The 23,809-nt window shown below is 39.3% G+C and overlaps 1 protein-coding gene across 1 annotated transcript in view; it reads right to left on the bottom strand.

Moving 5' to 3' along the window:
- Tbc1d4 (TBC1 domain family, member 4) overlaps window positions 1-23,809 on the bottom strand; it is a gene marked incomplete in the record, with an annotated part of 174,688 nt that overhangs the window by 55,516 nt on the left and 95,363 nt on the right. The window contains 4 exon segments of the mRNA XM_005374179.2: window positions 2,184-2,316; window positions 7,878-7,982; window positions 11,322-11,411; window positions 12,841-13,437. Of these exon segments, the coding sequence (XP_005374236.2) occupies window positions 2,184-2,316; window positions 7,878-7,982; window positions 11,322-11,411; window positions 12,841-13,437 (925 nt within the window).

Genomic DNA, 23,809 nt, shown 5'->3' with positions numbered 1-23,809 from the left:
TGAATTCCTACCATCTTGTCTAATGAAACTCTGTATTATCTCTAAAGTTTTATTCAATAATTATTTTTTTATTCTCTTTAATGGTTTGAACAATCTTACATTCTTATATCTGGTAATCTGAGCAATGTAGCTGAATATAACAATATGTAATATAGCAACCACTGTTAATTCCTATCATTTTGTTATGAAACCCTGCATCACTTTTAATGTTTTTGCTTTGTTTTGTTTATGTCTGTGATATTGGTATGTTGCTATAGTTTTTTTTTACTACTCTCTTTAAAATAAAAAAATAAATGAAATAAATAAATAAAAATGATATATCCACTTTGGCATATAGTTCCAATTCATTTCCATCAGTTGGTCCTTTATATGACTATACTTCAATTATAACATTGATGACCTTTCCTTTTTTCCCAATATTCCATTACTCACAAATAATACAACCATGAAAATGTCAACTTTTGCACACATATGTAAGTTTTTCTTATTAAGACATGGACCTTTTGGTTAACACAGCATGTGAAATTTATGTTAATTAGTTTATATTAATTTTTCTCCTGAAAAGGCTAGTTGGTAAGTATTGTGTAAATATCCCAATATCCTTAAAATTTCTCTAGTAGTTGATCTCATGAGTATCTTATTGTTCCAAATGAAAACAAGTAAGATTCAGTAACTTCTCATTTTCATTATTGGACTATTTAATTTCCTTTTCTGAGAAATGCTTTTAATAAAACTTGCACAATTGTCTATTGAATAATTACATCTCTTTCTTATAAATTAAAGTTTTTATAAATTCTGGATATTAATCTGCTATCTCATTCGTTGCTTACTATTTTACTCCAATATAAGCAGTTATTGCTGCATAAATATGTTAAATTTTTCATTAAGTCAAATCTGCAAGTCTTATTTTAATAATTTTTACATTTTTATAGCTCACTAAAACCTTCCTTCTTTAAGAAATAAGACTATTCTTTGTCCTTTAATGATTTTAATATTTGATTTGTTTACACTGAGATTTCTGATCTACCTAGGATGCCTTTTAAGTTGGGTAAGCGGAAGGGATCTATCCCCCTTTGGATACCTAATTGACCCAGCACCATCTCCTCGGTAATTCAGCTCCACAACCCTAACAGAAGTTTACCACGCTCCCTTGAGCATACATAAAAGAATATCCTACTTTTGTGGTTTTCCATTTTATGTCTTTCAAAATAATTTGCATTCTATAAAATAATGGCTATGAATTTTAAATCTGAATACTAAATTGAAGTAGCTTTGGCTAACAGCCGTGTGGCTCATGTTGCTGCTCGTCACTGTTGTTGCCACACGCCTCAGATTCCGCTGTCTACACAACAGAAATCATATCTTGCACTTGCAGTAAGTAGAGACAGCTCCCTGTTTTGCCCTGGAGTGTGCACTCTTTCCATCTATTATGCTGAATTGAATTTCTTTGCTCCTGGAGCCTGTGTTCTACTCTGGACTGAAAGCTCTTTAGAGGCACAGGCCATATCTCAACCATTTCTGTATCCCAGTAACCAGCGCATTGCCTGGTCCATAGCAGACACGACTTACTTTTATTAAATTCAGTCTCTCCTTTTGTGCAGCAGTTTTCAACATTTTTTGTTAGGAGAGATAAAGAAAGGACAGGAAAGCTGAACCATGGGGTCACCTCTCCCTTGTGCCCTTCCTCCTCTCAGAACACATTTTTTGAAAAACATGCTCCATGATATCACCTCCATGATCTGTCATTCACAAATGCCCCTCAAAGGCCAAGCAAGTTTCAGTAAAGTGCTACACTTTTAGAAAAAAAGAGTAAGCACACATCACCAAGTAAGAGGAAACAAAAAGAAGAATTAAACACTCTGTAATGGCTTTGCCTCCCTTCATTTGTCCAACAAATATTTGCTCAGTTCCCACTGTGCACACAGAAAGGAGTTAAGAAGTGTGGGAAATCCGAGTCCCTTCCTGAAGGGCATTCATCAGGGAAAAAGGAGAGAGAAACAGAGAGGGCAAGGCAAGCACCTAGGAGAGACTGACAGCCCACTCAAGTCTGACTGGACATGAAAAATGATTCTCTGGGTCTTGTTTCCTAAAGAAACAAAGAACTATTCAGTGACAGTAGGGACTCTCTCGTTTCCCAAATGCCAAAGCAAACTCCTCTCTGGCAAGGCCGAGTTATACTGTACCTTCAATCCTTTCACAGAGCTTGTGCAGAGAGTGCATAGGGCAGGCCTCGCACAGCTTGATCTGGGTCTTGGCACTCTGCAGCGCTGCAGCCGTGCTGAAAGCCTGCTTCAGAGTCAGCATGACCTCATCGACCTACAAGAAGGAACAAAACTCATCTATACAAGCTGGCTTTCATGGAAACATTAAAACCCAACAGCAATGTGAGCTTTTGTGGCTGCTGACCAAATAATAGTAGAATTTTGATGGGTACAGAGCTGGCAGAGAGAAAAAAATTAAGTCTTGAAGTCAGACCTCTCATCCATATAATTGAAAGCTGGATGAAATAAGACCATTTCAATGTGTGTAATGCAATACTCATCTGTTACTAGAAGGCTATTTTCAAATCCCATGGAGCGTTACGCTATCACAGACAGTTTAATTAGTAGATGAGGTTTTTCTTTAATTAAATGGCTTATCAGATAAAGCGCTCTTTGGAAGTTTATCTGCCATGTACAGTATAAAGAAGACATTCGCTTGTGTTAATAAGTACCCTTCTTACTTTAATCTTCTGAGTCATTTTTAGTGTAAAACCAAATAAGCCATGTGTTCAAGTGACGTTTGGGAGGAAAAGACTTCAATTTAAATGGTGGGAAATGACTATGAACATTGTTAGTCTTCTTTTTTTTTGGTGGGGGGGGTGGTTTTTGGTTTTTTTCCAGTACCAGGAATTGAATTCATGACCTTGCGCTTATCAGGCAGGCGCTGTGCTGCTGAGCTAAATCCCCAGCCCCTCACTGTTAGTCTTCTTGTTACAAGCTTCAGGTTTATGATTCCAGTTCTGATCTATGGTACTAGAAAGTGACATCACAGTGTCTGACATCTGGGTCTCACAACCAGGCCAGCAGCTTGAAAACTGCAGGCTGGTTTCTTTCTTGCTCGTCTATTGACCCAGTCAAGAAATATGAATGTGCAATCTGTCAATTTCGTGGGTGATTCTTTGAAACCAACTAACAGCTCATCCTTGGCCACTGTGAAACGACATCCAGCTGCATGTCTTTTCTGTAACACAATCACTAGTGTAAGATGTGATTTTTCCCACATGGTGTGGGAAACTCTAGAACCTAGATAGCACAGCTACCGAATCCACACTTGCAAAATCATTTTTGCTCTCTTTTCCCCTACATCCTGGTTTACCAAGAAGTTGTTATTAAAGAATTTAATCTGTTTCTCCATTTGAATGTATGAGCAAACTAGAGTAACAAGAAATTTTACCTCCTTAATATACCTGAAAGCAAAGCTCAAACACTAAGCAGTTAACTAACCTTTGTTGCTATGTTTTATTATATTAGGAACCTTAAAAAGGCTTAAGAATAACTTCATAGCATTGCATAAATAAAAATGAATTATTCCATTTTATACTATAATTAAAAATAAAAACTAATTCTTGGAACTAAAAGCACTGCATGTTTCATGTCTTTACATTTTTATTTCATTTGCCTTGTTGAATATTCAGAGGCAATTTAATTATTTCTGCAAACACTGATTTGTATTTTCTTGTTTTCCATTTATTTAAGACACTGAACAGCTAGTAAGTGGCTTAGTAACATAAATAGCTTTCACAGAGATTACTAGTTACTTAATAATTCTGCATTGTACAAGACCCCATGGAAATACTAAATACTGGTTCTATCATCTCAGTTTCTAGATGAAACAAGAGGTGTTGTCTGAAATATAGTGACCAACATCACCTGGCAATAAAACAGTTCTAAAAACTGTATTTGACTAATAAAATGCTAAATGTTTTATTTTCTAAAATCCATCACATTTTCCAGCTGGCCTATAAAGTCTATCCTGAGAAGAGTGTGACTAAAAGTTCAAGTTAGTTCAATATGCTAGAACAAGAAAAAAAAAAAGTCATATCAAAAAGTTAAAAGCAAAGTAAGACAAAGATAAATCAACTACATGCAAACAAAAACAAAGTAGTCTTGGCATTGCCATCCAGCAAAATTACATTCCCAGTAAACAGCATGAGTTTGGTAAAAGAAAGTTAATTTATGGTACTAAGGAAAAATCTACAATAAACATAATGCTCATAAATATTACACACCAAACAGTATTAGATAGCATTTTAGATAAGTCTAAGAATCATACACTGTGTAAAGAGAGTTCAAAAGAACTAATTCTCTGGAAAAATGTAAAATTTCAAACTATCTATTAAAGTATGGAATCAAACCTATTTTAACAATTGTTAATAATTATTGTTGGTCTGTTTCAGTTCTGTATCTGTTAGATTTTAGGCCCATTACTATATGCTATGCTGTGTGCAAGTTCTCACACACCTGTTCATATGCCAAAGTCACATCCCACACTTCTTGCTCCTGGGCTACATGATGCCAATTATTTGTGTCTTTCTTCAGATGATATACTCTTCATAGATTATTGCTTTTCCCTAAAACAGCTACAACTTGTCATGTAAAACACATCCAAAACTTGAACTTACCTCTTTACCTACTAGCCTTCCTACTTTTCTTGCTCCTTAATTATTGAGTAATTTACTTTTACAAATATAATCCATACCAGATATAAAAGATAACTTCCTAGAATATGTACCTCATTCTTCATAAAGACATTATTATTTCATTTCTAATTAAATATCATGTTTATTTTATTAACTATTAACCACTTATAAATTCTGACTCCTGAGTAGCAGTGATCTTTTCTTTCCCCCTTTCTGTTGTATTTTTGTTTTGCTTATATTTTTTCCCGTACTTACAGCACTTAGATTTTCTTTGTCTATAAATATCAGTAGTTTGCACTTTTTTTCATACTCTTTAAAGAAAGTATTGTAAAGAAAGAATATTTTCTACAAATGTCAAGTGTTGGTTTAATAAGATTAGTTTAAAAAGAGCTGTACCTGTCTATATAGCTCTAGGAAGGAAGGAAGGAAGGAAGAAAGGAAAGAAGGAAGGGAGGGAGGGAGGGAAGGAGAGACAGGCAGAGGAGGAAAGTGGAGGGGAGGGGAGGAAAAAGAGAGAGGGAAAGGTAGAAATAAGAGGGTGAGAGGGCAGCTTTAAGCATTTCAACTTCCTGTATCTCTCTCCAGGGCCCCTCAGAACACTAATTCACAACAACTTTACAAAGAAGCAGAAGACAATGCCAATTATGTGTTTTGCTGCTGAGACGAGGTGTCAGCATGCACGGTTTTGCAATGTTTTTGTCTTATTACAAATGCCAAGCCACATCAATCATAACGCTGCTTCAACTCATATAACTTATAACTGACTATTTTGTTTTGTTTCGTTTGTCAGTTGTTGGAGCCATCCCTGATTACACAGGAAATATACATGTAATGTTTCTTCTGGCTTGTAGTTCTGATACCTCACTACTCAGTTAGATGCTTACTGATAAAATGAAACAGAGTTGAATGAGCCTTCTTAAGAATGAGGCCAAAACTCAAACTCCATACTGCTTCAAGTAACAGGAACTGGAGGGTGTGCACAGCCAGCACCGGCAAATGCCTTAGTCAGAGAGTACAGCAGGGAAAGGCACCAGGTCCCAGACCTTCTCCTGTGACATCTGTTTCAAAATTTAATCTACAAGCATGGGGACAAAATGCAAAAACTAAACCCTCAAAATAAAACAAAACTCAGAAAAGAGAGTAAAACATGAAGGTGTTAAATATTTTCCTTTTAATGAAAGGGCTGTAGTGAACAGAGATTGCCCAGCACCTGGAAGACAGCAGACAGCCGCCTGGAGTTCAGAGGAAAGCACCTGACCTGTCCCTCAAAATAGGAAAATACAAAGCACAGCCCAGAAATACCAAGTGAATAAGTCAATGGAGTGGCCAGTGAAGTAAACAGGTGAAAAGAACAGGGCCTCGGTGGGAACTGAGAGACCTGTGAGCCAGCTGCGGAAAGCAGGACAGTGATATGGCTCGATGCCTGAGAAAGGGAGTCCGGAAAGTCTTCAGGAGGATGAGATGATCCAACTGGTCCTGAATAACCCACAGGAGAAGTGAAGAGGAAGAGCGTCTGGGCTATGGTAGAGCAAGGCCACGCCTGCTTTACTGCTGATGAAGCAGTGGGAAAGAGAAGGTGAACAGAGGTCATTCCTCCCTACTCAGTAATAGGTGCCCCTGGAGACTGACCTGCCCCATGGCCAGCCTCATAGATGAAAGGCAGAGAACCCAGTTCTGGCCTCCTGGGACATGCAGATTCCTCACTCCACACAGCAACCCACCAGGGGCCTTCAGGGAGTTCCAGCTACTCGCTGAAGCCGCAGATCCCAGGCTGAGGGGCCCGCTCAATGGTAGAGTGCTTGCCGAGTATGCATGAAGCCATGGGTTCAACCCACAGCACTGAAAAACAAAAACACCCTTGATCGTGCTTGTGGCCCATGCACTACTCTCAAACTTGCCGATTTCAGGAACAAACCAAAAGAAAATCTCCATGACAGCAGCCATCAAACCAGGCTTTGTGTTTAGCTCAGAGAAGAGCTATGAGAAGGAACAACACGTGTGAAGACACAGAGAAGAACGGGCACGGCCTGCGTCTGCACTTGGGGGGTAACTGTGTAAGGGGCTGGAGAAGAATGAATGCCCATGTGCTAGATGACGTAGATGTTGTCCTTTAATAAAGAGGCACAAATGGGGCTCCTGGGAGGAGGTTAGATGAATGGAAAACCCCAGCACAATATAGACAGGAAGGACAGTAAGTAGATGGCAGATTAAACCAGTGGCAGGCAGAGTAGTCAGGACACCAGTGAGACAATTCCAGGTATTGAAGAGGAAAAGATGATGAGATGGCTGAAAGAGACATTTCTCTCTTTCAGTCAATAAAATTGACAAACAACTGGACAAAGAACGCGTTAAGGTTTCTAAACTGAGGAAATGGTGCTCACAGGGAATGCGGAAGGAGAGAGCTAAGCAGGGGTGACTGTGCCGTGTACCAAGGAAACAAGGGTAATGCTCCCAGCTTGTGTGCACAGGTCTAAGTTGGATGTGTTTTGGCGGGAGAATTACATGGCTAAGAAAATAATTTTCTGTAAATTCGCCAAAGAATGGCAGTGTATATATCTGTACCTCTGAATTAAAATGGTTGAGGGGGTAGCACAGGCACAAGAATAAGTAAAACTTTGAGGAAACAAAGAAATTAACATAATTACTAGTCAAGTGTATTTCTAAATCTGTCTTATGTATTTCTTCTCAAACTCTAATTATTCATGTAATAGAAGACAGGAAAAGGAAATACTGGAAAGAACTGACTTAAATGTCAAAGGAAGGAAATGAAGGTTAAGATAAAACCATAAAGGAAAAAAGATTCTAAAACTGAGTAGAGGGGCTAATGATAAAGAGAAAAAACAAATAGTTCTTTATTCTCCTGACACGCTTGTTACAGCAATAAAGAAAATCAGAGGTCAATGGCCTTTCTTATCTTCTTGTTTGAGCAATGAGAAAAGTAACCACTTTTTTCCAGTCTTTTCCTGCCTTTTGAAAATAATCACGGTAACTTGGTGTTTGTTAAACCTGAGGAAGTATCTCGGTTTAAAACTTTCCATGACAATTTGTTTTGGTCTACTTTTGCACTGCGGTGAGGGGTAACAGTGTGTTTCTAGATGCCCTTTTTTCCCCTTGTGAGGCTTGGGTTCACCCAGTTGAGTCCTCTGTAAGAGGGATACGTTGGGAGCAGTGTGTGGACAACAGAAAAGCCACTTACCAGGGACTCGCTGGCACACTGGAACACATAACAAATGTACTGGCTCAGCCCAGGTTCTGGAGACTCGCGACAGATGAAACCAAAGTGATCAACATGCTTTATACCCTGGATGACAGGAAAGAAGGACAACACAGCATTCATGGGAATCCTTTTAACAGTACAGGAAATCAACATCAGCTCCACACTTTCCCACTTCCACGTATTTCTTCTTCACGGTAACGTGACAGGGAACATAAGGACACAGCAAACTTACAGGATGGCCTGTCGGTATATAAGATAAACAGTGAGACCAATGCTGATTGTTTTGTTTCTCATAAACACCATAAACACCCTGGGACTCGGGGCCACAGAAGAAAAAATACTGATGGCATGATGCATTGTGACTTGCAATAAAACCACTACTCCATGTTTGTAAGTCATTGTGTTTTCAATTTATTTTCTTCTTAGAACATCAGTCAGAAAGTTTATCAAACTGTGTTGTTGTCTACAGAAAGCTAAGAATCTGAGAAAAATCACAATTGATAATACTTGAATTGTGCTCACTTTGGCAGCACATATACTAAAATTGGAACAATAATATTTGAATTAAATGCCATGCAATTCCCTAAAGTTGCATAAAACACCAGACTATTTGTCTATTCTAGTCACAGACACTTAAAAAGCCGCATTGTTGAAAGAGTGATATTTTCAAAATACGACTGCAAGTGACATTTATCCACATTCACAAATCATTGTACTTTCTAGATTCAGGCTAAATAACTTCAGCTATATTTAATAAAAAATTTATATCACTTGTGACTTTCATTTAGTCTGAATACATACATGCCAATAAATCAACGACACTGTGTTATTGTAACAGCAAGCACAGTACGTACTTTGAAAAGCCGGCAGAGCAAAAAAATTTTTTAAATGTCCTATAATCACCAAAATTTAAGCGAAAGGGGCTTTTGAATCACATTTGTGCTTAAATCTTGGTTCAACAAATATGCTACGTATGATAAACTGTGCTAGATTGCTAATAATTCTCTTCCAGGCTCCACTTTTCATTTCAAAATAGCAGTAATAGTCCTGTTACCAAGGATATAAGATTTAGACTAACAAATATCTATATGACAGTTCCTGGAATGTTGGATAAATGGTAATCACTCTTCTTGTCATAGTAATTGCAATCTATGCTGTGGCTATGGAAAAAGGAAACCAACTCAAAGAGAAAGAAGTCAGTAAGGAGGAGTAAGTCTGCAATTCATAAACTGAAAATAAGCGCAATCTGGTACAATTAATTAGTGACTAAAGAATATTTTTTTACTACTTTAGTACTAAATGGGAAAAATTAGAGGACTTCATGAGCTCAGCGAGTCTTCCAGGTAGTAGCAATGTTTCCAGGAAAGAAAGCCACTCCCTACTCGCCACTCTTGCCAGGAAAGCAGTGTACTGACTCTGAAGAAAGAAACATTTGTAGTTGTGCGGTATTCCAAAGCAGGCCTGTGCCTGAATACAGCCACACTGTGCATCCGCCCAGTCCTGCGGGAGGATGCAATAGGAGCAGACCCGCTGAGTAAGAGAGGAGCCCCAAGCTCACTCGACCAGTGTTCTGCTGAGAGGCCTTTCCACCCATTTCCTTCACGCTTTTGTTTAATTTCTGAACACAATACCAAATGTAAGGTTTGCCTTTAATAATTCAAAGGAAAAGCAGAAGTTCTATTTGAACTGCCAGTTTTATATTTGGTTTAACTGCATCTTCCGTCTTTTTTTTCCCCTTTTGGTGTTCAGTGAGCATTGCCTGTTTCCTTACTGGGAGGCATGGGGTATGCGGGGCAGGAGGTGTTGCATTTTAAGGATGTCTCTTGGTGCTCTGCAGGAGCAGGAACCATATTTGATTTATACATCGCTGTCTCCCCAGTGCATGGCACAAGGCCGCATGTGCAGAATGGACCCAATCACTCAACATTCATGGAGCACCTAAGGGTTAAATTCCAGGTCAGCACAGACGGTTCTAATGCACCAAGAGTAACACAGCTGCCCTCACAGAGTTTCTAATCTTGCAGGGACCCTCAGTAAACATGCAATTATAAGAATGCTTAATACATACTGTTCAGGTAAAGTAAATAATCTTTCTATCAAATCTGTATCCTTGAAGTGGGACTTTAGACATTTACAATACATTCTTCCTCTATTCAGATGCAGTCACTAAATTACCAGAGAATGCTTGTATATACCACATAATTTTGTCTCTAGGTAATTGAAACACAATATCAAAACAAAATACTAGAAGTGAAAATCTATTAGCTGAGATTGAGTTAAACAGCAGACAAGATATACAAATGGTGTTATCATCTTTGGGGGGCAATTTCTGAATATTATAACTACTGCAATGCTAACTCCAAAATTTGAGAGGAAAAAGAAAAGCAGAAGGGAAGGGAGGGGAATGGAGAAGAGGGACAGGAGGAAGGAAGGGAGGACAGGACAGTTAAGAAGCAGTCATGGGGGCTGGGGATTTAGCTCAGCGGCAAAAGCGCCTGCCTGGCAAGCGCAAGGTCGTGAGTTCAGTTCCCGGTACCGGAGAAAAACAAAAACAAAACAAAACAAAAAAAAGAAGCAGTCATGATTTTTCAACATTAAAATATAGGCAGAGACCTTGGCAAGATCCAATGCCTTTAAGGTACACAAAGTCAGCAGGCCAAAAAAGAAGTTAATTCTCAATTCCAACGACCTCCTCAAAGGCATCTTTGCATACATAACACGGCCATATTTGGATTCAGATACTTCTTCTATTCTGGCTACTTCAAAAGTACTTGCTTTGTTTACAATATATTTAGGTAGCTCTAACTTTAGGGTAGATATTCTAAAATATCACTATAGTCGTCAGATATCAGTTTATAACTAATATTATACTCTCATACACATTCACTATACCAGCTATTTTTAAAACACTTAAACACATAGTTTGTGAATTGAAAGAACAAAATATCAAAACATTCTTCCAACCTTGGCATGTGCATTAATAGACATTCAGGCATGAGTTCTCCTTTCACTACCTGCTCCGACATAAAGAGCAAACATGACTCAGTTACACCCACAAGTCCCACTGCCCAAGATTCTGAGGAACACTAACTGTGTGGTATTTTCAAAAGAATTCTCCACCTCAAGAATTCCATCCCTGGAAGACATCTGATGAAGTATCTTTACAAAGGGAAATAACTGACCAAAATGAAGACAGATTCTTAGGACAGATGCTGAGGGTCCTAGATAGGATTTTGTTACTGTCATACACACCAAAACATGAGCAAATTTTAATTTTTAAACAAATTCTCTTTAATAAAAATAAAAGTTTAGGAAACATTAAAATTTGAAGGGGTTTATGCCCTATTTTGTGGTAGATTGTGGGACCCAGTTGTTCTGTAGTTAATTGGTACTTTAAACACTACAACATAACTCAATACATACCTGAGAACAAGAGGAGATATCTTTAAAATTCTTTTCTAGCACAACTGACTTAGTGTCTGGACTGATAAGGTTAATCTCAAAGCGCCCAACCTTAAAAATAAAAGTATGTCAATTAATTTCAACTCATTAGAACCTAACATCTTACTTTATAATTATATATTCAACTAATAATCTCACTTTACAATTAATACTCAGTAAATAGGTACAATACTCTGTAATACCCAACTAATAAAATATTCAACAAATAACTGCTATATTTTAAATATACCTATTTCACATATGTTCCAACATCCAATTCAACAAAAAATTTTAATTCCAAATATCAGTTGTCTCAAAATGTTTATTGCCTTTGTTGAAAAATCACAAAACTAAGTTGGCCTTAAATTACAAGATACAAAACAGATATTTTTCTCAAAATAGAAATGATTTCAAAACTGTAGGCAACGTATCCTCACTTCGTGATTTCCAAAAATAACAATTATTTATTTATGTTATGAACGTATTTTCTCCCAAATGGTCAGTGAAATGACATACGTGTAGTTGGGCTAAACTGAATTCTTTGCAAATAAATAACCATTCAGAAAAATTAACAGCAATAACTATAACAAGCTAAGAAAAAGTGAAAAATCTGATAGCCCAAAGAAGAGGGAAAATTTCACCACAGAAAAGACCAGAGACATTTTAATTACTTGCCTAGTGTTAACCAAAAAAAAAAAAAAAAAAATGAACTTCTAACAAAGCAAATATGCACTGGGGGTGTTTACCAAGACATTGTATTCTGTGGAATTTCCCCCTCAGGGGTTCTTTAAAACAGGATGAAAGGACAGTCATTCGCTTTTTTCGAGAAAACTCAAACATTACAAGCTAAAGACCCTCTATGGGAAAGTTCTTTAAGTGAACTTGAAATATTGTATACACTGTATGTCATTTTTAAAAAATCATTTCTAGAATGAAGAATTATCGTTTACGCCCATTACTGTATACCTGGCATCAAATTATTTAAAGATGATCCGGTAAATTAAAAGGCCAGAGGTGTTCCCCTAACCTTCCCCCTTGTGTGCCATGGTGAATGGTGCGTTCTCATCTGAAACACATCTATGAAGATTCCCTGGGATTTTCCTTTTTCCCTAAAAAACCCTCTCTTTCCTCCATGCCAAATGACACTCTCCTAGAGTCACATCTCTACATTCTTCCTGAGAGCGGCTTTCCACAATTATTTTTTAAAGGTATTTATTTAAGAATCGGCGCGAGGCAAATGCCCATGTCAGCTAACAAGAGCATCTGTCATACACAGTGGGTATTCCTCATGCTGACATCAGCTTCCTATAATGCGCCTCTAATTGCTTCGTCCTGCTCCCCTGCCTTTTCTGCTTTTTAAGGGAAAACACGTAACAGCTGGATTTTTGGAGATGACCACGTTCTGGGTCACGGGTGATCAGGAGGGGACCCGAGCAGTGCGGCCCGTCCCGCAGCTGCTCGGTCCCGCGCTTTGCAGGGAGCGGCCCGACCCCAGCCGCACCTGGAAGAGCATGGTTCTGTTCTTCTCCGAATCGGAGGGCTGCACGTGACTCGGGGCGCTCGCGTGTCTGCGTCGCACCTGAGGCTTCTGGCTGTTGTCGTGAACTCTCCTCTGCAGGGCTCCCGTGACACTGCTGCACCGGGACCGGAAATCCTGCTGCTCCTCAAAGCCGCAATCTTCCAAAATCCGCTCAGGGACGCACACCCGGGAGCTGGCCGACGCAGCGGGGCTGGCCAGGGCCGGCGGGGCAGGACGACTGTCCTCAGCCTCCTCCTCCTCCCCCTCCTCTTCCTCCTCGGGCAGGCTGTCCCCGGGGGACCCCAGAGCCTCCCCCTCCAGGACCAGCTCCTCGCTGGGGTCCGAGGCCCGCTCGCCCTGGAGCCGCAAGCGCTGCTGTTCGTGCAGGCTGAACTTCTCGATGCAGTCGTCGATGAGGCTGGACGGGGCCTTCTTGTGGGTCACGGTCACCTTTCCGCAGTACAAGACTTCAAACTTCTGAGAGTTGTAAAAGGCGTCCTCACTGTCTTTGCTGGGTTTGGCATCCTCTTTCATGGCAGCTTTGGATAATTGCCTTATGCTGCTGATTACATCAGGAACCTGGGGAAAATTGAAAATCCTGTTTTAGTGGAACATTTTGACATAATTTATGTGTATCAAGACCTGTTATTAGCACACGGAATGGATTTTCATCCTAAATCATTGACTACAGGAAGCAGTAAATCCTATACAAGATAGAGTGTAAATTTAAATTTCACCATATGACATAAATGACTTCAAAGTGAAATTCCAATATAACAAAAATTATTAAAATTGAAATTTAATACAAGTATTATACTTTCAAATTTTGTGTTTATGAGTTTCACAAGAAACCATGAGGCTATCTAGGTCACTGCCAACTTTTAATAAATCAGAATACGTCTTTTAATTATTTTTAAAAGTTTTTAGGAGCCTCAGCTGAAAGGAACCAAATCTTCAACAATAAAGGTAAAATTAACTTTCTAGATAAAGAGGTTAAAACCAGAACACTATCATCAGCATTAGCAACCAGGAAAATACACACTGAAGCCATTCAGCTAGATATCACTACACAGATGCTAGAATGGCTGACATCAAATCGACCAGGGGCCAGCAAGGCAGAGCAACGGGAACTCTCATAGGTGGGTGCAGAAACGTAAGTGACACACCATGGCAGAAAGCTGTTTGGCAGCTTTTTAAGCTTTAATAATAGACCTGAGTTGGATAAAAGAAATAAAGACAGGTGGAAAGGAAACAAGGAAGCTCAGTTTTTATCTGTCCTATTACCTTAAGACTCTGGGTCAGATCCCTGCTCAGCTCTGCCCTTAGGAATTGTTAAATCATTTGGGAAAACTGGCAAAACCAGGTTTCTTAAACCTAAATTTACCAGGCCTACCTAATCCCACTTCAGACTGAGGACACCAACATTAAAGTAACTAAAGTAGTTTTCAGGGATCTCTGATTACCAGCGTTTACAGATCCTCTACAGCAAGGCCTAGAGGCCTCCAGTCATAGTCCTAAACCTGTGATCACCTAGGTTATAGGAAAGGCAGAACTGCAGAGACCACTTCATGATGAGATCACCCTCTGAGCAAGGACAAATGTCTCATGAGCCCCCAACTGCCCCCCAAGGCATAGGCATTCCTCTGGAGCTTGGAAACTAGCACTGAGATAATGACCTACCCACACCCTGCTCTACCTCAACTAATCCGAAAAAGGTGGCCTCTTGTTTTTGTGCAGCCTGTCCGAACATTTCAACAGAGTGAGCCCCTTCTAGTCACTCTAACTGGAGTCTTTTTTCCTATTCTCTCTTACTTCCTAACTCTGCATAATAAACCTGCCTATGTGTCACACTAACAAATCCTTTATCTATTATATGAGTCAGGAACCTTTTGGCAGACTGAACTAAGGTCACCATCTACCCTTCAGGGAACCTCCTCAGTCAGGGTCCAGTGACAGACCTTCCTCATGACCCAGCCAAAGGACTGCAAAACATTACCACAGAAGAGCTCATACGCAAAATGTCACAGCAGCTTTGATCACAATGCCAAAACAGTGGAGAGAATCCAAACACCCATTAACAAGTGGACAGGAAAGAAAATATAACACACACATACAATGGAATACCACTTATCATCTCTCACCTGGTTTACTCCAATAGCCTTTTAACTGGTTTCCACCCGCTTCAACCTACTCTCAAAAGCCAAAATGATCCTTATTAAACTTCTGGCTTGTTACTTTACGGAACCAAAAAAATACTACCCGAAAATATACCACTCTGGTGTTCTGATCATTTTGAGTTAAAGGCACTTGAGTAGCAAGAAGGGCACTTTGACCCTCCTTTGCTTCCTAAAAGCAAGACAACTCCCAAGTGAAAGATGTCCTCCCAGAACCAGGAGGAAGTCATGCTGATCGCCAAACATGGGAGTCAATACCAAGAGAAATCTAACAAAAAAACTATGTTAAACCAGTCCCACCTTCCTAGTCACTTTTCCACAATTATCTGCCTTAGCCCAAATGCTCCATCTTGTCATGTTTTCCTAATTTACTCCCTTTGTCTGGCCTAACTGCTTCTTCAGACCTTTGTTTTTCTTGTGAGCGAGTCCGTGTACACATAAAAATTACTAAACAAAAACTGGATACCTTTCACCTGGATTCTATCTTCGGTCAGTCACTGCTGGAAACCCGAGGAAAGTATAGGAGAAGTTTTATACCTCCCCCACACTGCTCACATGCAAACCCTCCAGTAGCTCTCTAATTTGATGAAGAGTAAAAGACAAGATCTTCAGTGCCCCAGAGGACCCTTATCAACCACAGATACGGGTGGAGATTAAATCTGTACTGTGGCGGCACATCTTCCCTGTGACTTTAGATGGTCAACCTGGACTTTCATCTTTCCATCCTCACCTCGTCTCCTCTGCCCTACATCTCCTACATTCCTTTCCTGCCTGCTCCACTCCAGCCACACTGGCCTCCTTGCTAGTCCTTTATCCTATTTGAAGTTCTCCAAACTGCAGGCTCCTGCCCTAGATATCCACCTTGCTCACTCCACCTCATTTAAAGCCAGGTCACCTTATGAGACAGCGCCCCCAGGTGTCTCATATGCCCCAGTGTACTTGCACATACACACAGCCACCATTTCTTTGGATTTTTCCCTGCTTTTTTGCTCCCCATAGTGCGCTTTTAACATTCTATATAGCTTATTTATCTATTTTTTGATAGTCTAATTATTATGTCAAGTAAGATATATATGCCAGGTACACAGTATGCCTGTAATCCCAGTAATGAGGGAAGCTGAGGCAAAAGGATCATAAGTTTGAATCCCACCTTAGCAACTTAGGTAGATGGTCTCAAAATAAATATTAAAAAGTGCTCGACATCTAGAGCACTGGTAGAGTGCCCCTGAGTTTAATCCTCAGTACTGAAAAAATAAAAGAATATATGTTTTAAGTGGATGGTGATTTCTGTCCCTTTTTTCTTTCATTATTTTTATCTATTGCATCCCCAGATCCAAGAATAATCCCCTGTACATAATAGGTTTTCAATATTAGTATTAAACAAAAAAAACTTTTTCAGTAATTTTTAATCTCTGGCAGCAAAAGAAGATCACACTATATCAAGGGCTGCTTCCTATTCAAAGATATAGGGTAGCTCTTTAACTCTCCTAGTGCCAATTTTTAAACCAGAATTTCTTCTTTCACTTAATTATTTAAGATACACTATAAAAGCTTTAATAGCTTTAAAATCACAAGCTTCAGGTGGCCAGAGTCTTTCCTATGAAAGGATAAAGTCCTTATGCTATAGTTTCGGTGAGCCACCCTGAATAGTTGACACACCTCAGGGACAGTCAAATGGCAGTGCTAACATGTGACTAGTGATCTTATGTATTTTCTTCTTACCTTACTGTGTGATTCACCCGACCTAATGGGACCAAAGCTATGGAGAATAAACTAGCTGACACTGAATCTTGTGAAAAGTAAAACGATTCCAGTTCAGCAAAACCCTAAGGGATGATCTATTCCTCCTCACTAATTCTATTCCACTAAATACTGCTCCATTTAATTTCTAACCCAAGTACTCCTAAATCTCCAAAAGTATCTCTATAGAGTACAGAATCAAAAATATTATCTGTAGGACTCTTTTAACTTGTATCTCTTTTAACTCGCTACACTATTTCACTTATTTGAGCACAGCCTTAGAGTTGTAGTCTATAGGTGAAACTGCAAATAACACCAGTTCTACCTCCTTTCTGTCAGATCTTCTCGCTGCCTGTTTTCTCTCCTGTTATCTGGAGATCTCCTAAGTGAAAATCTGATTAGTGGCTGAATTTCCAAGACTCATCCCTGTGACCACAGGAAAACACTGGACAACTAAATGTAATTCAGCAAATGACCCAAGTTTGATAAGCAAAGTTGATCATCCTGAGTTCTGAACTGTGCAAATAATTTAATCTTCCCATAATTTGAGGTGTTTATATCAAAAAACAGATTCTAGTTAGCTTCAAAACCTTCTCCCAGGTTTGACTGACCACAACCTTTACGCATCTGAGCTGCAGACACTAAGCACAAAACTGATCTAACTTTTAGGTCTATTTTGGCTCATCCTGATGTAAAAGACACAGTATAAAATACAGCATTACACACCCCCTGCCTGCTTACTCATCCCACACCAGAAGGGACACACTAGTAACAGAAAGATAGCAAAATATCCATAGCAAAGAAATGAATTATCAGAGAACCTTGCAAACCTTTTATTGAGGCATTTACTTAAAGGATGTATCAGAAGCAACATAAGGGAAATAACATTTCTATCCGTTACTTGCACACACACAGTATTTTGGAATAGCATTCTCCTATAGTCTAGTATTAACAGATGTATTTTTCTCTGTACTAAGTATTGTTGAATGGATTTAAATCCTTTGCATATATGTTGAATCTTTCCAAAATCTTTTTTTCATGGACCATTACACTGCAGGCAAAGTGAGACAGACTGAGTGGAGGTGACTTTGTTTCCTGCTACAGTCCTTCCACATCACCACTAGAAAAACAGTCTGTGCTCAGAAAACATTGAATGGATGCCACAGGCAAACGTGGGCAGATATACAGTAGTGAACAACTACCTAGAATGTGATAAAAGTTCTCATGGACTGCAATAGGGTTAGTAAATTCCTGTTGACAATTTAAGAGAGCTGGCACCCCCAAAAGGGAAAGCCACAGCTTTTCACTCTGCTCTCTGCTCAGCCCAAATGGGAAGTATTGTGTGCTTGCAAAATGCCTCCAAACGCTACACAGCATCTCAAAGATGCTGCATCCTCTAGCTATGTATTCTTGCTGGGCATAGTCAGGCTACAAGTAACTCCACTGCCCAGACTCTGGCTGCAACCCAGAGTCTAATGCAGATTTGTTACCAATTCAAGGCAAACATTTTACTCTGTGACAACATTTAATCTTTAACCCAAAACAACACACTGAAAAAGACTCCACTAAACTAATCACTAAGAAGTTTATATTCTACCTCCAGTCCTGTTAATAATTTACTCGGTACGTCTGGGGAGAGCTGTTTTACTGCTGTTAACTACAATTTTTTTCAGAAGAAAAATGAGGAGGGGACTAGATAGATGTTCAAAAGAGTCTCATGTAATTCCAATTTCTGGGACTTTATTTTTGGGTCAATATTAACATAAGAGCAAGATTATGTACACTGAGGAGATGGAAAATCATTTTTATTATGAAGCTAGCAATGGACTAAGTGGTTGGAATTATTCATCTTCATTAACACAATAATCAATTTAACAATAAAATGAACACAGCTTTGTCCAAATGTCTCGATATTTAGAAAATGCACAGTGCCACCTGTAGCCAGCATTTGGTTGTTACACCTTCACTGACCACCAAAACAATGTAGATTCAAGGACCGCCAAGACTCAGACATGAAAGCAATTTCTCTCTAGACCAAAAAAAAAAAAAAAAAAAAAGCCACTCAATTCCTTCAGGTGACACTACTCTTCATTAATTAATTATAATAATTGTTTTATCACAGTTTAGGAAGTCAACTGATATTTTTAAAACTACATTTCACTCAACCCTCAAAAGGAAACACATTTTATAAGCACTACACACTGATATTTAAAGACTTATGCAAACAAAGGAGGAACACATCGGGGTAATATAAAAAGCACTAAGAACAGATACTGTACCCTTGGTCAGGAAGCCAGCTGTGCATTGGCGTCTCATACAAAACAGCGCTGAATAAGCCAGATGGAGGTCGGCCTCAGTATTAGCCCTTAGTTGCATTTAGGAAGTTCTCTTTCTTTCTAAATAAGAAGCGGCAGTTTCATTGTATTTGTGAAAGTCCACTCTATGAAAATGCAGCCAATTATCAAACTTCCCACAAGCAACCGTTTTTGGTTCAAAAGTTAAGTATTTCCTGAGTCTGCAGTCAGGAAATACACAGATTGCCCAGGACTAAAGAGCACACACTTTGGCTGTCTTTGGAAAGCTACACTTTACTTTTGATGACCGCTGCTTTTCCTGCGCTGTTTGAACGACTACAACACTTACCAATTACACAGATAAGAGAAGATTAAGCTATATAGCACGATACCTTTTCTCCTCAGAGGGACTAGTTGAACTTATAAAGCAAATATAAATATGGATGTGAAAATAAACTTGCTAAAATATATTTAAACCAAAACTATCATAATTTGGTCAATCTGTTACCACTGACATGCATTTAACTGCTTATTTCCTTGTTAACTGTTTTATAATAATTAAATAGGCACAGCAAGATTTAGGTAATTGGAAAAAATAAAGGTTGAGAGAAAACATTATGGAACATTTCAAGTAAACTGGAAAAACTGTCTAATAAGAAAAACACTTTAGTCTTACATAGAGACAGCAGGGGACAGAAATGTATTTGTTTTGGAAGCAATGCATGCCTTCTTTATAGTTCTTCTTTGCTTAAGAAATGAATAAAGTTAGTTTCTAGACTGTCCAGGAAACATGGGAAGATGCAGAAAATACAATGGCATGAAGTAACTTGTTCACTTAATGTTATCAGTTTTATTAGGCTGTTAAAAAGCTCATCTTAAATAATGAAAAATGACGGGAGATGTACACACGGCAGGACACAGGGCTTTCCATGAAGGAAACACTCGCCATTCTCAGCTAGATTGGCAGCCTCATGCGCCTGGGACGCGTACATCATATGTGCTGTTTTTCTGCGGGGTGAGACCGACAATCTCATTTTAATTTTATCCTAAAATACTTCTGAGGTTCTTTGTATTTGTTTTTTTAAAAATCCAAATTTTTACTTTAAAGCAAATTTCTCACAGTAAAATGAAGTTTAATTTTAACTGAGTCTAGATGCAAACTTGAAATAAAACAGTGACTTTTAAATCACAGAATTTTACTAAAGGTGCCCTTAAGAAATCACCCCCCACACATACACACCCATTTTGTTTTTCACATGTGGAAACAAACTGTTCACATCAAAAGTTAAGCCAGAAAAGAAGAAAATAATGAGATTAGAAAAGACTAAACTATCTGGAGCCAAAGAAAGCAAAGCACAGTATCTCTGTGACTTAAACCAGAGTCGTGTAAGTAGCTTTGCTTTTCATCTCTGGGCCCTGAGCCAAGGCAGTTTCCTCTCAGACCAGGCTTTAGTTCTGAGCCCTCTGAGCTGCTTTGCTCCAAAGGCACTTGCAGTTCAGCTCTTCTCTGACTGCCTGCTGCTTCCTTCATGTCCCTGCAGGTAGCGGAGACAGAGGAGTCTTCCTTGAACCTTTCTACATTCCCCCTGCCCCTCATTCTGTCCTACTGCTCAGAGTCCCACATTCCTTTTCAGAAAGAGAGAAGTCTTATGTCTTCTTACCCTACAGCCATTATACATTCACAAGTGGTCATATATAAAATGTACAAAAGTAACTCATGGGGGAAAATCTGGGGAATAGTGTGATTTGACTAAGAGAATGGAATCTCAGAAGAGCTTGAATTTGGTAGAAGAGAGAAATGTTAACAAGACAAGATGCAGCAGATCGTAAGATTTAGATGGTGAAAGGCTAGGCAAAGGCCATTCTTTTCAAATTCCATTTCAAAAGCAAAAATAATTCTTTTAAAAGGAAAGAAAGCCAAGTATGGTGGCACATACCTGTCATGCCAGCCCTGTGGAAAGCTGAGGCAGGAGAACTGCAAGTTTGAGCCTATACTGAGCAAATTAGTGACTTAGCAAGACCTGGTACAAAATATAGAAAGGGCTGAGGGTGTAGCTCACTGTGAAAGTTTTGGATTCAGTTCCTAGTACCACACACACACATACAGAGGAAGTAAGCACATTAGAAATGTGTACAACATGGAGTTAGAGGTCTTCACTTTAAAGCTCCACTCCAATTCTTACAGTCATCTACAGAAAATACATTATGCCCTATTGGCCTCAAGATTTTCATCAGTGGAAGTCACAATGCTTATCTCAGACATAAGCTGGGAAAGTGGAATTAAATGTGCAAGTATGCCTGACTATCTGGAACAGTGATGGTACTCAATAATTAATCAATATAATTTACAAAATTATATAAAAATGTTAAGTAGACATGTTAATCTACTATAATCTAATGTAATTTTCATTTCTGCTCTGTAAAGGGATAAAAAAAAAGATGCTCCTGATAAATAAAAATCCCTGCCTTCACAATATTTAAATGGGGAGAGGCTGAGAGAGAAAAGGAAGAAAAAATAATAAACGAAGTAAGCAACATATCATCAATTTTAGATAGTGAACATTTCCAAGGAGAGAAAAGGAGGGGAGGGCAGGGAGAAGGGGAGGGGAGGGGACAGGAGAGGAAAAAGGAAAAGGAAAAGGAAAGGAAAAGGAAAAGGAAAGGAAAGGAAAGATGAAAACTTTGGAGAGAAAGCGCGCTTTTAGAGAAAAGGCTCTCTATAAGATGATCTCCGAGAAAAATCTAAAGTCAGCAAAGATATGAGCCCTAGAAGTATGCTGGGGAGAAGCACACCAGGCACAGCGTCCAAAGGCCCTGAAGCGCAAACGTGCCTGGTGTGTTCAGGAAACCGGGGAGCCACAGGGGCTGGAGGCCAATCGGTATGCTGGGATTGTGGACAAGGCTACTGCCAGGGACATGGCAGATCAAAATCATACAAAGCCTTGAAAGGACTTCAGCTTTAATCCCTAGTGAGACAGAAAGCCACCTGGAGGGCACTGAGTGGAGAAATAACATGACATAAGTTATGTTTCCAAAGGATCCTTCTGGCTACTATGTGGATAATGGAGAACTGCACTAACCTCAGGTAAGGAGAGATGGCCAGGGAGGTGGCCATCAGCAGCAGCTTCTGGATATAATTTTAAAGGTACAGATGATATGGTTTTTTGATGGATCTGACATGGTGTATAGAAGAAGGAGAAGGGGCCGGGGTGACTTCATGGTTTGGGCCCAGAGGAGGAGAAAAATGGAGGTGTGGTGAACACTGAGGAAAGAGGATAGCTTAAGCTTAGCATGGGGCATGTTAATTCTAAGAAGCTTATAGACGTCCAGGCAGATGTCAGTACAGTGGGCAACTGAATCCGTATATTGGTGTGGTGTTCAGTGGGAGATCAGGGCTGAGATACAAACCTGGAAGTTAATAGCATATTGATGGCATTTAAAGCCATGAAATTAGGTGAGTTCATCAAGAGAGTGAGTGTGACAGAGGTGGGCAGGATAGAAAGAAAGACATAGAGAATTAGGCAGAGACACATAACTAATTCCAGGGACCAAACCCCGAGGAACATAGTTTGGAAGATGAAGAGCTATGAACAAAGGAAAATACTGCAACATCCAGAGCTAAAACCAGCTGAGTGTGGTATCAAGAAGCCTAGTAAGAAAGGTCTCCAAGCTTGACCTGGTAGTGCACGCCTGTAATTCCAGCACTCAGGAGGCTCAGGTAAGAGGATCACAAATTTGAGACCAGCCCGGAAGAAAAAGAAAGGCTTCCAAGAAGAAAGAAGTAACCAGTATGAGATCATAGGTGACTATGACAAGATGAGTTTTGGTGGGGGTTGAAGGCCAAAACTTTAGGTTCAAAAGAGAATTTCAGGAATTCAGTCCAAAACAATAGGGACAGCCTCTTAGCACAGGAGCTGGAGAAACATAGGAGTGAAGAGAGGCTCTCTTAGAGATGGGAGAGATAACAGCTGTAACTATTGAAAAAACATACAGTAGTGACAGAAAGATGAATGATCTGCAGAAAGGTGGCAAACCTGCTAGAAGGATGGCCGTAAGTAGGCAGTGGGAAGAGACGGAACTAACCTGAGGCAAGGACAGTTCATTTCAGAGGGGAAGGCAGAATACGCAGGCACGGGTGCAGGCAGACCCGGTGGGAGTTCGTAGTCTTTTTCCTACTGTTTTAATTTCCTGTGTAAGACAGAAAGCATGCTCAAAAGCTGAGATGAGGATGGAGAGGAAGACTCAACAGGACACTGAATGTGAGATGTTAAACCTAACTCAAGGCTGACTGTAGACTAATCTGTGAAGTTTTGTTTAGAACCCTCAGGCTACCCTTCCTGAACTCACACGGTGGGTATTTGCATTTTACTATAAGGCCTAACCAAAGATTTCAAGGATGTACGGCAAAACTCAGAAATTAGCCAATATGAAAAAAAAGAGGTTCTGCAACCACAAATCAAACAATGTAGGCAAACTGCTTTCTCTGACTAGGATTAAACTGGGTGATACCATATACAAATTATATTTATATAAGGAATACATTTTGGAAAAAGTTTGTGAGTACTTAGGCAAAAAAAACTACTATGTACCTTACAAGAATAACTTAGTTTAATTATAAAATATTATGAAAAATAATTCTGTATTTCTTTTATTGGATATGGAATGAGTGTATGAACATGATTTTTACAAAGCAAAAGAAGAAACACAGTCATCAAAGCAAGAAAGTTTCTCATAAACATGTAA

The sequence above is a fragment of the Chinchilla lanigera genome, unplaced genomic scaffold, assembly GCF_000276665.1.
Source record: "Chinchilla lanigera isolate Chin_1 unplaced genomic scaffold, ChiLan1.0 scaffold00003, whole genome shotgun sequence".
Classification (NCBI taxonomy): Eukaryota; Metazoa; Chordata; class Mammalia; order Rodentia; family Chinchillidae; genus Chinchilla; species Chinchilla lanigera.
The sequence above is the reverse complement of the archived record's forward strand: the minus strand, read 5'-3'. Positions and strand labels throughout refer to the sequence as shown.